Source organism: Nelusetta ayraudi, unplaced genomic scaffold, assembly GCF_046127955.1.
Source record: "Nelusetta ayraudi isolate G7.1 ecotype Tasmania unplaced genomic scaffold, CSIRO-AGI_Nayr_v1 ptg000074l, whole genome shotgun sequence".
In the NCBI taxonomy this organism is placed as follows: Eukaryota; Metazoa; Chordata; class Actinopteri; order Tetraodontiformes; family Monacanthidae; genus Nelusetta; species Nelusetta ayraudi.
The window spans coordinates 276,911-291,018 of NW_027466124.1; the positions used below are offsets into that span (position 1 = coordinate 276,911).

The 14,108-nt window shown below is 44.7% G+C and overlaps 2 protein-coding genes across 2 annotated transcripts; one reads left to right on the plus strand and one right to left on the minus strand.

Annotated features, from left to right (window-relative positions):
- The first annotated feature begins 125 nt into the window (after positions 1 to 125).
- Positions 126 to 5,772, plus strand: LOC142899612 (uncharacterized). The gene is made up of 5 exons (XM_076043293.1): positions 126 to 229; positions 2,636 to 2,800; positions 3,517 to 3,655; positions 4,027 to 4,134; positions 4,401 to 5,772. Exons 2-5 carry the CDS (start codon positions 2,655 to 2,657, stop codon positions 5,421 to 5,423), a joined length of 1,416 nt encoding a protein of 471 aa, XP_075899408.1. The 5' UTR covers positions 126 to 229; positions 2,636 to 2,654; the 3' UTR covers positions 5,424 to 5,772.
- A 533-nt stretch (positions 5,773 to 6,305) lies between these two features.
- Positions 6,306 to 13,884, minus strand: LOC142899615 (beta-1,4-galactosyltransferase 3). Its single transcript, XM_076043298.1, has 6 exons — positions 13,421 to 13,884; positions 11,311 to 11,546; positions 10,451 to 10,638; positions 10,208 to 10,330; positions 9,526 to 9,630; positions 6,306 to 9,379 (listed from the first exon to the last, which is right to left on the minus strand). Exons 1-6 carry the CDS (start codon positions 13,677 to 13,679, stop codon positions 9,127 to 9,129), a joined length of 1,164 nt encoding a protein of 387 aa, XP_075899413.1. The 5' UTR covers positions 13,680 to 13,884; the 3' UTR covers positions 6,306 to 9,126.
- Positions 13,885 to 14,108: the final 224 nt, after the last annotated feature.

Consider the following 14,108-nt stretch of genomic DNA (forward strand, 5'->3'; position numbering starts at 1 on the left):
GTGATGGTGGTGGTCGGGGGGGGGGCACTGAATCCTGCTTACTCACTGTCTCTTTATTGGTGCTGCTTTGGATTCCATGGAAGTGTTTTTCTGTTGCACTGCTGCCTATCAGCACTGCAACCTGCTTCACTCAGAGCCAAGGAAGGCGTGGAAAGGCGTATAAAGAGGATGAGCCGTGTCAGCTCCACCTCAGACCTGTCGGAGCCGCTTTGCCCTCTCCAGCAACAAGGTAGGCGCCCGTGGAGCAACATTCTGTTGCTTTATCTATGGGTTTTTTTTTTCCAAGGTTTTAAAAATACTTTATAAAAGCAATCGCATGTCTGTGTTGCCAATAATTTACAGATTCTGATATGTTTTGGTTTTATCCCTTAGGCTGTGTTTTGACTTAAGTGTCTTAAGTATCTCTAAAAAAAAAAAAAAAAAAACCACCAACATTTTAACTTAAACATCACAAATTGATCCAAACTCAAATGGTTTGTCTTCATGCCCTTTTACTGTCCAATTCATGCTAATCTGTTCCTCTAGCAATATTACTGAGAAAATGTTTCTTCTGGCATGCGGTGGGCATACCAGTTTGTCAGCTTTTTGTTTGTCCTCAAAAACAGGACAATACTTTATACTTGGTATAAAATATGGCTGAAGAATGTTGTGAGCGAAAACCCTTGACCTGTGTGTACAGGTGAGCCTCTGTGTACACAACATGCCTGTTGGACCAGTAGCTGGCCAGGAGGAGGAGTTAGACGGCCGCTCTAGGTTAAGCACATCCTGGTGTCCAGATGGACGCCCACGCTGTTTCTCCAAGTCGACCATCTCACCACCAAACAACACACGTGTCATTCGGGTTATCGGGTTTTTTCCCCCCTGGTAAAACAGAGGCCCCAGTCTTACTCAACACAAGTGACACACCCTTTGTAAGACTGCCAACTTCAGCTGCGTTGTGCTTATTTGCTCTTATGGACGGAAATATTTGCGAGCAGTTGAGCGTCAGACTCGGAGAAGAAACATTTTCCATAAGCTTTTCCCCTGAATCATCACCTGAATCTTCACCTGATTAAAACAATAATCCAAAAATAAAAGATTTAGAGGGATCCCATGCGGTTCTTTGCAGTTGGATGAATTAATGCTTCAATTTCAACTTCAACTTCCGCAAATTGCAGGCGCCTTAGACGTTATTGGCTGACTCGATCTGCAGCAATCCCATGTGGATAGAGAAGGTGTTCCCCAGGTACCCTGCCAGAAAAACATCAGCACTTGAGCGTCAACCACAAAAAAAATATTGCACAGTGTTTGGATTGTAGAGGAAGAGTAACTCTCTGGAGTCTTTGTGAGAAGGACTCGTGTGCACTCACTAAATAACTTATGATGGTGCGTGGCTTAGACCATTGTTTATTACGGATCCCCATTAGTCATCACTGTAGTGAAGACTGTTCTTCCTGGGGTCCACATAAAAAGACACTACAAACATAAAATTATACAATCAACAAGAGCTAAGAGAAACTATCTACATTGTAGCCAGAGGCAATAACTCTAGCTGGGCCAAACCTAATTTCTTTACGGATTACAGCTTCTTTCAGTCTCTTTTTGAAACTGGATTTATTTCTAGTCACGACTAGATGTTCAGGGAGTCCATTCCAATATACTACTGCTCTGTATAAGACTGTTCTCTTTAGTGCATTGGCCCTATAGGCCGAGGAAGGATGAAACGACAGCTTGAGGCCTGTATGGCATTATGGTCTGAGAGAGCACCATTAAACATAGCACACTGCTTTCTGCTAGTTGTGTAACTCTTCATAAAATTAATAGCAGGGTCCTTAAATCCATAGGCTGATAGCTCTATGATAGATCTATAACGTCAAAGGCTGCGCTAATATCCAGAAGTACAACACCGACAACTGACTTTGTGTCAATCTGTTAAAGCCAGTCATCGGTTAGAGATATCAGCGCCGTTCAAGTGGAATAACCTGCTTTATGCTGTATGTGTGCTGGAGATCAGAGTTAATGCTGTTTTCTGAACTTGCTCAAACACAATTCTCTCTAACAGTTTGCTTATGAGAGGTAAAATACTAATCGGCCTACTATTCTGTCCTGCAAACGGCTCCCTGCAATTCTTAGCCAGAGGTGTCACCTTTGCAATCTTCTATGAATCAGGATAAACACACTCAGTTAAACATAAATTAAACATGGAACATATAAAGGCTTCGCCCTTTTTTTTGCTGTCCCCCTTACATTCCTCAACTTTGGATTGATAATACTGTTTTTTTCCCCTTTGTCTGTTTAATTTAGTTATATTATTTCTTAGTGACCAGTAAGCTTGCCAATCCCTTCAACTGCCAGAAGTGATATCAGAACTTTTTCAATAGGCCCCTTCATCGTCCAACCGGGAGGCTTGGTTCGATCTCACAGACCGCTTCTTAAGTGGAGCATGTTTCTCACATCCAATGCAGACTCTGCATGCATGCGTATTCACCTCAGCACCCCAAAAATAAGTGCGTATCCAGTTTGTATTGCTCTGATGCTAGACAGGATAAGATTTAGGGAGGTAGCAAATCACTTCCTTGAGAAAAAGTGAACCAAAGTGGTAAATCGCAAGCATTTCATTTCAAGAAAAAAGCATGACCTCACCCTTATTTTACAGTTTTCACCCCGTGGCCTTCATGGCGTACTCCACCAGCACGCTTGCACAGGGTTGTTTTGGGAAGGTGTACAGGGAAAAGTACAACGACACCTGGGCTGCTGTAAAACGGGTCCCATTCCATCTCATCAACAAGAAGGACCTGGAGAGGGAGTGCGACGTGTACAAGTAAGAGCCGCAGGGTTTGGATGCAGAGTGAAAACTGAGAAACTTTTTCCCCAAAAGGGCCAAAATGACTGTTCAGCATTAAAAGAGCATTTTAAGACCTCGACAAAAATACCTTTAAATCTACCACCAACTAAGAGATGAACATACATTGATATTAAAAAAAAAAAAAAAAAAAAAGCTTGAGAAACATTAAATGCAGTGCAGGAAATGCATTCACATTACTCATGATCAACTCATTTGCTCACTAGGGATAGAGTCATAACATCCCTCTGATGCACAAATAGATTTTTTTCCAAGGAGCAAACTTATTAACTCCCACCATTCAATTATATCAAGCATGTTTCAAGCTGTGCTTGTTAATCATGGAAGAAGACAAAGGGGAAGAAAGACAGGAAGAATCTGTGAGGGCAGCTTTTAATGGAGAAAGTCGGGGAGAGGGGTGGGGGCTGCTCATAGGACGAAGGCAGGGTTACACCCGGGACAAGTCGGCAGTTCATCGCAGAAGAATTGCTATTTTTAGGTTAAAAGAAAAACAAGACACTGTCAGAAAGATGTGTTTGCTTGTGCTGTGTTTTTATTTCTTGCTCACATTCTTTTTAAGGACAATTAAAATACTTGGCACAAAAACCAAATCACATCAATCTTCTTTTAATTCATCTTAAGCTAATTTTGTCACATTTTCTGTCTCCTGATGACTCCTTACTACTGATCTGAAGCAAAGCAAATCATCCCAACATAGTCAAACTTCTGGGCAATATCACCCTCAAAGACCAGAAATGGGTAATCCCCCTGGAGTTCATCTTTGGAGAGGACCTGGAGACCACCATCTTTAAATCAGCAAAATCGAAAATAAAGGCAAGTATAGAGTACATAGGTGATTGATTGTTTATTTGTTTTGTTTTCATTGTGTTTTTTTCAGAAATGGTAAAGGTGTCGTTGACATTGTCTCAGAGTAAAACCTTTTCAACAACAGTTAAGTAGAAGTCAACTCCCTCGTGCTTGACTAAAAAAAACACCTGGATGTGAGTTTAAGGTTGGCAGTTGGTGGCAGAAATCCAAACGAGTGGTTGTTTTAATTTGAGGTGGAGTTGACGTGCACAGGAGGCCATGCGCCAATTTTTTTTTTTTTTTTTTATTGAATTCATGCCCCCAAGGTAAAAGGTGCACAAATGAGCAAAGGTTGCGTTTGAATGATCTCTGACTAGGGCCGATTTTTTTCTCCACAGTTGACTCCAGAAAACAAAGGCACCATCATCGTGGGCATGTGTGACGGGCTGCTTCACCTCCACGCCAAGGATATCGTTCATCAAGACCTCAAGCCTGAAAACATAATGGTGAGCGGAGTTGGTGACGAGTACTATATTAATATTTTCTAGCAAACGGATGTCAACATTATCTACTGCATTGACATGGTTGCCACACTTGTTCTCACTTACCCGTACAATGTTTGCTGAAGGTATGAAGTGTTGCTCATTCCACTTCTGTTTCTTCCATTTCAAATTTGGAATTAAAAAAAACAATTCCAAATCCCCCCAAAAAACCAAAGATCATGTTAATGTACCAAATGGTTTAACTGACCGCTCAACACTTTGTCTTCCAGGTGGAGCATGAAACAAATAGGGCTGTCATCATTGACCTGGGACTGGCAAAGTTTTTCCGTAGCGGTCTCAACTCTGCTGTGGACATGGGAAATGAGGCCTATTCGGCTCCAGAGGTGCTGCAGCGGCACAGCCAGAGGAACCAGCGCTCAGACGTGTGGGCGATGGGTAAGATCATCGCCGAGCTCTGTGCCCGGGTGCGACTTTACACACCCACTGTCTGTCCGGCCAAGATCAAGGAGACCCTGAAGGATCAGCCATTCTGCGAAGCCATATGCAAGATGGTGGAGAGCGACCCCTCTCGTAGGTCCACCATGGGCGGGGTCATTGGCGACATACGAAGGGCTCGGGATGTGACCGGGGCTACTGCCAGCAACCCTCGCCTTCAGAAGGATCACCTTCGACCCTCTTCGCCTCACAAAGGTTCACAGGATCGCTCCCCATCGCCAATGAACAGAGGAAGATCTCCAGCTAGAGGGGAACCGACGCCAATGGAGAGGGCTCGATCCCCGTTTTACAGGGATGCCTCACCGATGAAGCGTGAACCCCTGCCCTTTCACAAGGATAAACCACCAATGGAGAGGGCTCGATCGCCATTTTACAAGGATCCGTCACCGATGGCGAGGGCGCGATCTCCATTTTACAGGGATCCGTCACCGATGAAACGCGATCCTTCGCCTTTTTACCGGGCTTCACCACCCATGAAGAGGGCTCCTTCACCTTTTTACAAAGATGCATCACCAGCAAGACCACAAGGCACATCGAGCCAAGGCCGGAAAGAGGTTACTCCTGAGGCGGAAGACAAAAAACAAGGCCAGTCACATAGTGTCCCCGACCTGTCACAGGACTTTGCACATTTGAACTTGCACCAGAACTTGCCCTGCAACCTTCCAACAACGGGAAGGGTAGTTGTGAGGCGCTTTGTGGAGAAAAATGGGGAAGTCGGAACATGGGAGCAGACAGAAGTGGTGACTCGCGACGGTAAGATCGTCAAGTATGACGGTGTTAAATTTAACAGCAGCTAAGTGTTTACTGGAGAAGAACTTCCTCCACCTCAGAGGTGACTGTGTTGTTTGAATAGTTTGTTCAGTGCAACCCAACTCTGGAATCTTCTCAGAGGAGTAGAAAAAACACATTTTGAGGTGGCAAAAGAGATTGCAGACCACAGCTGAATGGATATCAATGGACTTGTTGATGCATACAAATTGGAGGTGGCACAGTGTCTTTGCCTCATGACCTGATTTTCAGTCAAATTTTGGAATTTGAGATAGTTTCCACAATGAAGTATAAACATTTGTGGAAAAAAATCATTTATATTTCTGCACAGGCAAGACTGCAAAAAAACTTTCCATGTAAATAAAATCTAAGAACCTTTGTTCTTCTTCCGTTGGTGTGCATGTTTTTTCGGAAATGATTCTGAAGACTTTCCATTCAGCCTTGGTTGCAAAGGTGTTATTATTTCCCAAGAACAGATGGTGACGTCAAGTTGCCTCAGACGAAGTGCATTTCAAAGTACTATTATTATACTTTCACAGTACTCTACAGATGGCAACCATCGAGTTGCACAACTTGTGGGTTAGATACAGGATGTGAAGAAATTGTGCTCTCAGATTGCGAGAGAGGTAATGACACTGAATCAAAAATAAAACTAAACCTCAAACATATTCAAACTTTAAGGCCAACCCTGTGTAGTTTAAAATTCACATTTTCAGGGGAAGAAAGGAGTGAAGGCATTTTGAAGCATGAACGATTCATGTACAGCAGGCATGAATAGCGGTTATGTGTCAAAGTCTGCCCCCTTGAGGACGATTATGCTTCTTTTTTTCTTTTTTTTTTCTAAAGGCGTAAGAGCGCAAACGGGAAAACCAAGAGGTAAGTTGGAGGGTGAGAAGCATCACAAGACAGAATTCCTTTTAAGTCATCAGTTTATTAATGAATTTAAGGCCACTCTGAACTGTGCAGAATTCATAAAGAGAGCAGGATTAACTCACAAAGTCACGTTGCCCTTAGTTTGCCTCGGCACTACTCTGTTTTGCTGCAGCTCGCCAAGCTTGGACACGTTGCAACAGAAACCAAAAAAAAAACAACAATTTTTAAAGAAAGAAACAAAAAAAATCCTCTCGACTGTTCCACAGGAACTTCAGGAACACAAGCGTTCGCACTTCACAGAATAACTGGAACCTGGTGCTCTAAGTCACAATATAACAGGTAGCAGTTCACATCGTGGACATCTTTGCATGCTTTATATTTTCTAGCTGAGCAACTGATGTTTAACTACCGTGTTTTTGTTCGGGACCTCCACGACAGCTTCTACACTCCATGCATCTAGAGCTCAGAGAAAGACGTTAAGTGTTGAAACACGACCGCCGCAAGTCGGTGAGGCCGCACGAGCTGAATGCAATTTTGAAATGGAAAGTCTGCACTACATTGTCATTCATTAGAGGAAAATTGAGGAGCAACCACTCTTAAAGCTCATCTCGTCCACTTCCACATGCTAATACCACAGTGACCGAAGGATAAAACTAACTCCCAGACAGCGCCAGAAATAAACAAACGACGAATGTAATTCTTTCACTGTCAAAAGCAGACTTCAGATGCAGTTCATAATCGATGTGTGTGGAGATCTTTCGAGATTTGACCAAATGAAATGAAATGAAAGAAATGGAATACGTATGCAAAGCATGTATGGCGCAGCCATCTTTGGTTTCAACCTCGCGTTCGTGCACTCACTGCAAAAGTATAGCGTGCGTGCGTGCGTGTGTGTGTGTGTGTGTGTGTGTGTGTGTGAACAATCGAATTTGTCAGAGTGCAACGGTGGGAAGAGAGCGTCAGGGAGACCAACATGCAGTACACGGGCGCAAGTTTCAACAGTTTTCAGTCACAACTCAAAAACAAATTGGGAACTAGGAGAGTGATTGCTTTTAAAAAAAATAAAATTTAAAAAAATATCTAAAAAGGAGGGCGGGGGGGAGAAAACTGATTGGCAAGCTTATGTCAGATATTGCTTTAAATATCCAACAATGAGTTGGGCTGTTTGGTTCTTTTTATGCTTTTGGGTCAGATTTTTAGAAAATGACACATTGTAGGTGTGGATATATCGTATCAGTATGAGCTATGAAGTCAATCCAGGATGAGACAAAACTGACACAAAGGGCAATAAAATGACGATGATGAAAAGTTAAGTAAAAACAGAAAAGCAATATCCACGGCCCCTTTGGAGATTTGTCTGGATGTGCGTCGGGCTGAAGCTCGTCGGCTGCAGTTGGACACGTCTGGCCAACGAGCTGCATGCCTGACGAACTTCTTGTGTCAGGGGAAGGAAAAGACGTAAAATATTTGAGAAGAAAAAAAGAAGACAAGATGAGCAGAATATGTAGCATTGATGGGAAAGGTTCCACTTCCATGGAGATATTTAAAACACAATTAGTGTACACAAGTTTGTATATATTGAAGGCGCAGAACTTTGAATTTAGTAAAGCGCCTGGTAGAGATGCTACATATAAACTATGTGTTAAATTTGGTTTCTTATTACCTAAAAAGAAAAAAAGAAAAAAAAAAAATCAGTGTTTTCAATGACGCATGTTTTTTCACATCTACAAAGTGAGCAGGTCCTTCACCACAGAGTGGACGATGGTGAACCGCAGCAGCTCTACGGGAGCCCGTCAGTGGCAAACCACAAGATGACACTTTCTAAAGTTGGTCCATCTAAATATGCTTGACAAGACCACACACTCCACCTTTAAGATAGACTCCAGTTTGATATGCATCACATGCTTAGAATAGAACAGCACAGTGTCACTGGCACCTGCGAGATCTACGAAAGGAAAAAAAAAAGTCAAAACCAAAAAAAAAACCTGACCAAAGCGGTTCAATGAAAATGTAAGAAATGCTGGATATGCTGAAATGCAAAACGCACCGACGACACGGTGCGAAGGAAATGCACCCTGGCCTTACTGCACACAAAAAGAAATTGAAATGTTTTCAGTGTTCACTCAAAGCGAAAGGCAAAGTTCTGAGTTTGGCACCTTAGACTTGGAAAACAGTGCGATCAAGTCATACATCGGCAGTCTAGCGGCACGCTCACGTCTGTTTGCTGTTCTTGCAGGATACGTGTTGTACCATGTTTGTGCAGATATTGCTTCAACGGAAATGCCTTAATAACGCAAAATAGTGGTGACCTCACTGTAGCAGCTTTACACACGCATTTAAAACTGCCAGGCTACCTCTTCATAGGTATTCACTGGCGTGGAGACAAAAAACAACAAAAACAAACAAAAAGAAAAACACACAACAAACAACAGTCAGACATTTGTGTGGCGCTGTCCGACTCTTGGCAAATGCAACGACTACCACGACAAACTGAAGGCTCCAAATAAGGTAATATGTGAGAAAAAAAGACAAAAACTAACAAACAAAGGAAATTCCGGTCATAATTCTAAGGCATCAAAAGGTTTAACCAGCGACCACAGCGCTGCAGATAGAATAAAACTCACAGAGTCCAACTTCTCCAGCTCTAATGGAAGAGTGATATCACAGGAGTCCAGGCAGAGGGCCGCCGCCGCCTACTGGGCAGAATCAGCTCCACTGTTTGTTTGTACATTGCGTTTCATGAACCAGCTGATCGTCACTGTCCGCAGGCAGCATAAGGCTGATTCTACAAACGAAGAAGAAAAAAAAAAAAGTGTGGAGGGGCCTTGGCCGCGATCCACGGTATCGTCCGCTGCTCTCTCAGGGCTGTTCCTCCTGTTGAACCTCCTCCAGTTTGCCTGAGCCTTTGGCCGCGATGTGCTCATCGACTTTCACGTCAGCCTTGCCAGAGGGTTTTGTGGGAGGGGGCGTCGAGTGCAGGCCGGCCTCGGTGCCGATGTTGACCGTGATGTTGGTGTAAAGCGACAGGTACTTCCGCGAGACGATCTCGTACTCGGCCGTGTTCATCCCGTCCTGCTTCCAGGTCTGACGGGTCTTGGCGAGCATGTTGAACCTTGGAGAGGGGGTGGGGGTGGGGGGGGGCGGAGACGAAAAAGAGCGTTTTCCAATAACACCATCATCCTTGGATCAATTTATACTCATCATGTGCTATTTCGTTATGTGTCTTATTTTTTTTAACTATCATCCCGGTCGCTGTACCTCTTTGGGTTGACGTTGTTGCCTTTGTCCAGCTTGTGTTTGATCATCTTGTACCGGCCGACGGTCAGCGACGGACGAGTGATGTACAACCCGGCCAGCGTGACCCTGAGGGGACATGAAACAAAGTGTCAGAGTCAAAGACACTTTCAGGTGAAGACTCGCACGTCTGACTCAACGGTCCAGTGTCAAATTTTGGCTTGATTTATGACTACTATATTGGTAAAAAGCCATACAGGCGACATACTGACATACGTACCATTAGTACACAAGGAAAAGTGTATACATGCAGTACAAAAAAAGTCATTTGGGTTTCCTATCCTTTGAACAGTTCTCATATACATCTACAGATATCTGAAAAATCTATTGAAGTATTTCTAAACCTCTGTTACCGACTCAAATATCGATATGCAATTAAAATACAATTAATTATGATTGATTAATTACAGAGGTCACAATTAATTAGCTCTTGCTCCTAGCTAGCTGCCATCGTGTGCCGCCACTGACAGTGTGCTTTGTATTTAGGGTCCCTATCCCGCGGGTTTCCATAAATAACAAGAACCCTTAAAAATTGTACACACTCGACAGCCGTGTTCATTTTGTCAGTCAGCTTATTTGCACATCACAGCCAGAGAGTTAAAGTAGGAATTCTGATCCCTCTGAACAGCTGCTGGAAAAATCCCACCTGACTGAAATGTCGTCGTCCTCTCCGCCCCAGCCCCAGTAGTTGTTTGGGAAGCCGTTCATTTTCAGGTAGTGCAGCGGTGTCAGGGCTGCTACTCCTCCAAAGAACATTTTGTATGGAAGCCTGGAGAAGAAGAAAAAAACAACAACAACAACAACAACAACACAAAAACACCGGTAAGCAACAGAAACGCTGAATGGTCTCGAAACTTAAAGTGCTTGCAAAGTGCACGGGACCACACACTTGTATCCGAACTTGTCCATGGCGATGACGGCGTGCTTGGGGTTGGACTCGCACACATATGTGTTGCGGTCGTCCTCTGGGATGAGGTCCACATCGTGGAAGAAGAGACAGTCCCAGTCCTCCTCCCTCATGGCCTCCCGGAAGCCCACATTCATCAGCTTGGCCCTGTTAAAGGTGTAGTTTCCAGCCTGCGCAACAAACACACAGACAGTGTTGCAACGACAACTTTGTCTTTTTAAATCATTTATATGAGCACATGGGAGGAATTACGCCGGTTTTGGTAGTTCGACAAAAAAAAGGATGCAAATAAGAATACAGACACAAATATTGAAAAAAAAAAAAAAGTTAGGCCTACACACACACACACAGTACATATTTATTTAAATAAATTAAATAACTAAATTATATATATATATATATATTTATATATATACATATATATGCATGTGACACACACACACACACACACACACACACACACACACACACACACACACACACACACACACACACACACACACACACACACACACACACACACACACACACACTTAAAAATAAGCAGAGAGGGGAAGAGAGAAGGTTCAATACTTTGATTCAATATGATGTGTGAAAATCCAGCTCAGGACGAGCAGGAGATAAAGTACTTAGGAGTTAACATTAATTAGTAGTAAAAAGCTGCTCAGAAGCTTAAAACCTAAGCCACTTAAAGGCTGCCAGACACGCACGTTTGCAAACAGCCCACTAGGGGGAGCGCCTTGGCAACGGTCCACCCTCTGCGCGCTGCAGATGTCACCGTTGGCCGGGACGATCTGCCTGAGGACTTGAGGACGGCGGTGACTCATTTGCGTGCGTCTCACCTGGTGAATGACGTAAATGCCGTACTGGATCTGCTGCCGCTGGAGGAAAGGGTGCAGGTAGTAGAGCAGGATCCTGAGGTGGTGCTCCCGGTCCCTGTGGGGGATGATGATGGCTGTCCGGTGCCTCGCCTCGCAGTCCGGCGGCCTGTAATGCCCCCCGCGCACCACCAGCGGGTTTTTCCGCCGTATCTGCTGCAGGGTGAGCCCTGACGGGAAGCTGACGTGGAATGGCCCATCTGCAAGCAAAGGTGAGCCCGTGGTCATTACTAGGGTGGCCATCCGTCCGGCTTTAGGGCGGACAGTCCGGTTTTTGAGAGCCGTGTCCGTCATCCGTTTGTCCTACTTATTGAATTGTACCCCGAATAAACACAAAATGCGCTAAATACTTGTCTCACTTTTTGTATTGCAATTAACCGCAACGCTGCAAAGTGTCCTCCTTTTTTGATGTTGTGGAAATGGCCGCCCTACTCATCACCAGTGGTTGTGGAAGGTTGGGAGGGGGGGGGGGGGGGGGGGGGTTGGCGGTGAGGGGGCGGTGAGGTTCGAGACAAATAGTCTGGTTGGAGAGCAGGAGGCCACACGCAGTTTGAACAGGGCAGCTCAGTGGGGAATAAAAACGGCTTCCCGCTCAGTGTGACAACACAGAAGTGCACTGCGAGCAAGCCAGGCTTCAAGACAAGCGGTCAAACACACTGAGAACAACAAGGCCAACTTTCTTTAATTGCAGTAGCACTTTTTTCTTCCGACAGTGCTATTGTCTCGCAGTGCGGCTGGATCGGAACCGGAACTAGTCGGCTTCCTTTTAGCTGTAGCGTGGCAAGGAAGCGACTGTTTAGGTGAAGGAGCACTGGAGAGAGCTGCTGCAGTCCTAGCATGCTAGCAAGTATCAGAGTGGATGCTGCAATGAAAATCTAATCAGCTTGATCGTTATGGACATACAGGCTGTCGAAACTTCCAAGCGCATTACCAGACGAGACGCTCGAGATGCACTGGCGAATGTTGGCTCTGTTGATTTTACTAAAACAACAAACTGAACGTTTAGTTTAGAGGTGTTTCCAAAAAGTCCACAATATGCAGGGCAGACGATCCAAAACCTGTTTCCACAGAGCCCCGAGGTCTTCCCTGTTCCCTTCCTGCTGCGCTGGTAGGAAGGCTCGGGTTAAATGTTATGTGCCCCCTCGAGCGACTCTTTCTGTGTCATTTCTTATTGCTCGGCTGCCGTTGTGTAGTTTAAAATTACGTGGGCGGTAGCGCAGGAAGAATACAGTAGTGCCCAGGGAGCAGAGAAGTACATCTGGTTGACACCAGATCTCAGGGGAACGGACACAACACCGAGCAGGTGAGGTGAGACAATTTGTGTACCACGAAGAGTGTGATGTGGGACGCAATACAAACACATACATGCGTCAAGGTCCACTTTAAACCCCCGCGCTTCCACCGTCGGCCGCGCTCTTTATCAGTGGGTGACGTTTGTACAGGCGCAATGAGAGCAAACATTTAGGGTCAAAATAAAAAGGCATCTATCGCATTCTGCTGCAAGATAAATGATTTACTGGAGGAGAAAAAGAATTGGGTATTTAGTAATGGCTTACTGAGAAAATAGAGGAAAACCTACAGTACACTTCTTCGAAATTACTGCACCTGATTTTCTGAATTCTTATTTTACACACGGCATCTAAAATGTATTTTTCCATTTTTATTTAACTCTACAAACCCAAATAAAATAAAATAATCTTAAAACAAGTCACAAATGATCAAAGGTCAGCAATAAAGTACGTTCTGTGGTGCAGGAGCCTGTCTGAACAGCCTAAACTTCTTCCATTGGGTTCACTTTCAATCAAAAGACAGCGAGTTGCTCCTTTGCGCCGTTAAGTGACAAGAAAATGAAGCAAAGACTTGCAGCTATTTCTGCGGGACGTCACTCACAAACTACACAAACATAAATAAAACAAAATGAGAAGGAAATTATTCATCTAAAAATGACTTTTGTTTGCGCTCAGCCCCGACTCAAAGTTCAAGTAGAGGGATGAGACCCTTCAGCGACACGCAGCACTAAAAATGAGAAAACGATCCGATACGCGAGAAGAATCGCACAGTCCATTGCACTTACTTAACAGAGGGGACTTCTTGGGGCAGTAGGGCATGTCGTCTCCGTGGCTCTGAGGTTTGACCAGGTGCGACAGGTTGGCGTAAATGTCCGCCCCGGAGATGCCGGCGGCTGTGTGATTTCGGCCCTCGGTCTTGCGGAAGATGCGGATGAAGTAGGAGACCCGCTTTTGGTATCCCTCCCGGGACAGCAGCGCCATGACCACCAGCTGGACGCCCAGGAACATGACGAGGTAGCGCCGTTTGGAATGAATGCTGACCATGGTGACGGGCGTCACGCAGCTCCACGAGCAGAAGCAAAAATCCAGCGAGGTGATTGTCAAGTGTGGCCGGTCAGATTTCGCAATACGCACCCGGCGTCTCCACTAAGTAAAGTACAGAAATGCAGTCATCTGCGGCGTAGGGAAGAATAAATATTAACAAGATGAAGATTTTTTGTTTTGTTTTTGTTGTTTTTGTTTTTTTGTTTTTTTTAAAGGCACTTTTGGTTGGGCTACAAGACAAACAAACGCTATTTAGGAGAAAAACATGAAATGAAATCCAATCTCAGGCGGCCTCCTTCCCTTGATATTTCCCTCCGCTTTCACCCGCAGGTCACTACGTGTCAAAAATATTCCCAGGGTTGCCCACAGGTCTGATATGTGTTTCCGGGGGTGGGGTGGTGATGCCAGTCCCGCATCATGTGGTCTCGC

Bases quoted from the DNA above. Each gene is read 5' to 3' on its own strand.
- LOC142899615 (XM_076043298.1), bottom strand. From the start codon at position 13,679: ATGGTCAGCATTCATTCCAAACGGCGCTACCTCGTCATGTTCCTGGGC. The intron at 10,639-11,310 runs GTGAGACGCACG...TTTGTTGCGCAG, and splicing joins GCATTTACGTCATTCACCAG to GCTGGAAACTACACCTTTAA. The intron at 10,331-10,450 runs GTGTGTGGTCCC...CTTCTTCTCCAG, and splicing joins ATGGACAAGTTCGGATACAA to GCTTCCATACAAAATGTTCT.
- LOC142899612 (XM_076043293.1), top strand. From the start codon at position 2,655: ATGGCGTACTCCACCAGCACGCTTGCACAGGGTTGTTTTGGGAAGGTG. The intron at 3,656-4,026 runs GCAAGTATAGAG...TTTTCTCCACAG, and splicing joins CAGCAAAATCGAAAATAAAG to TTGACTCCAGAAAACAAAGG. The intron at 4,135-4,400 runs GTGAGCGGAGTT...TTTGTCTTCCAG, and splicing joins TCAAGCCTGAAAACATAATG to GTGGAGCATGAAACAAATAG.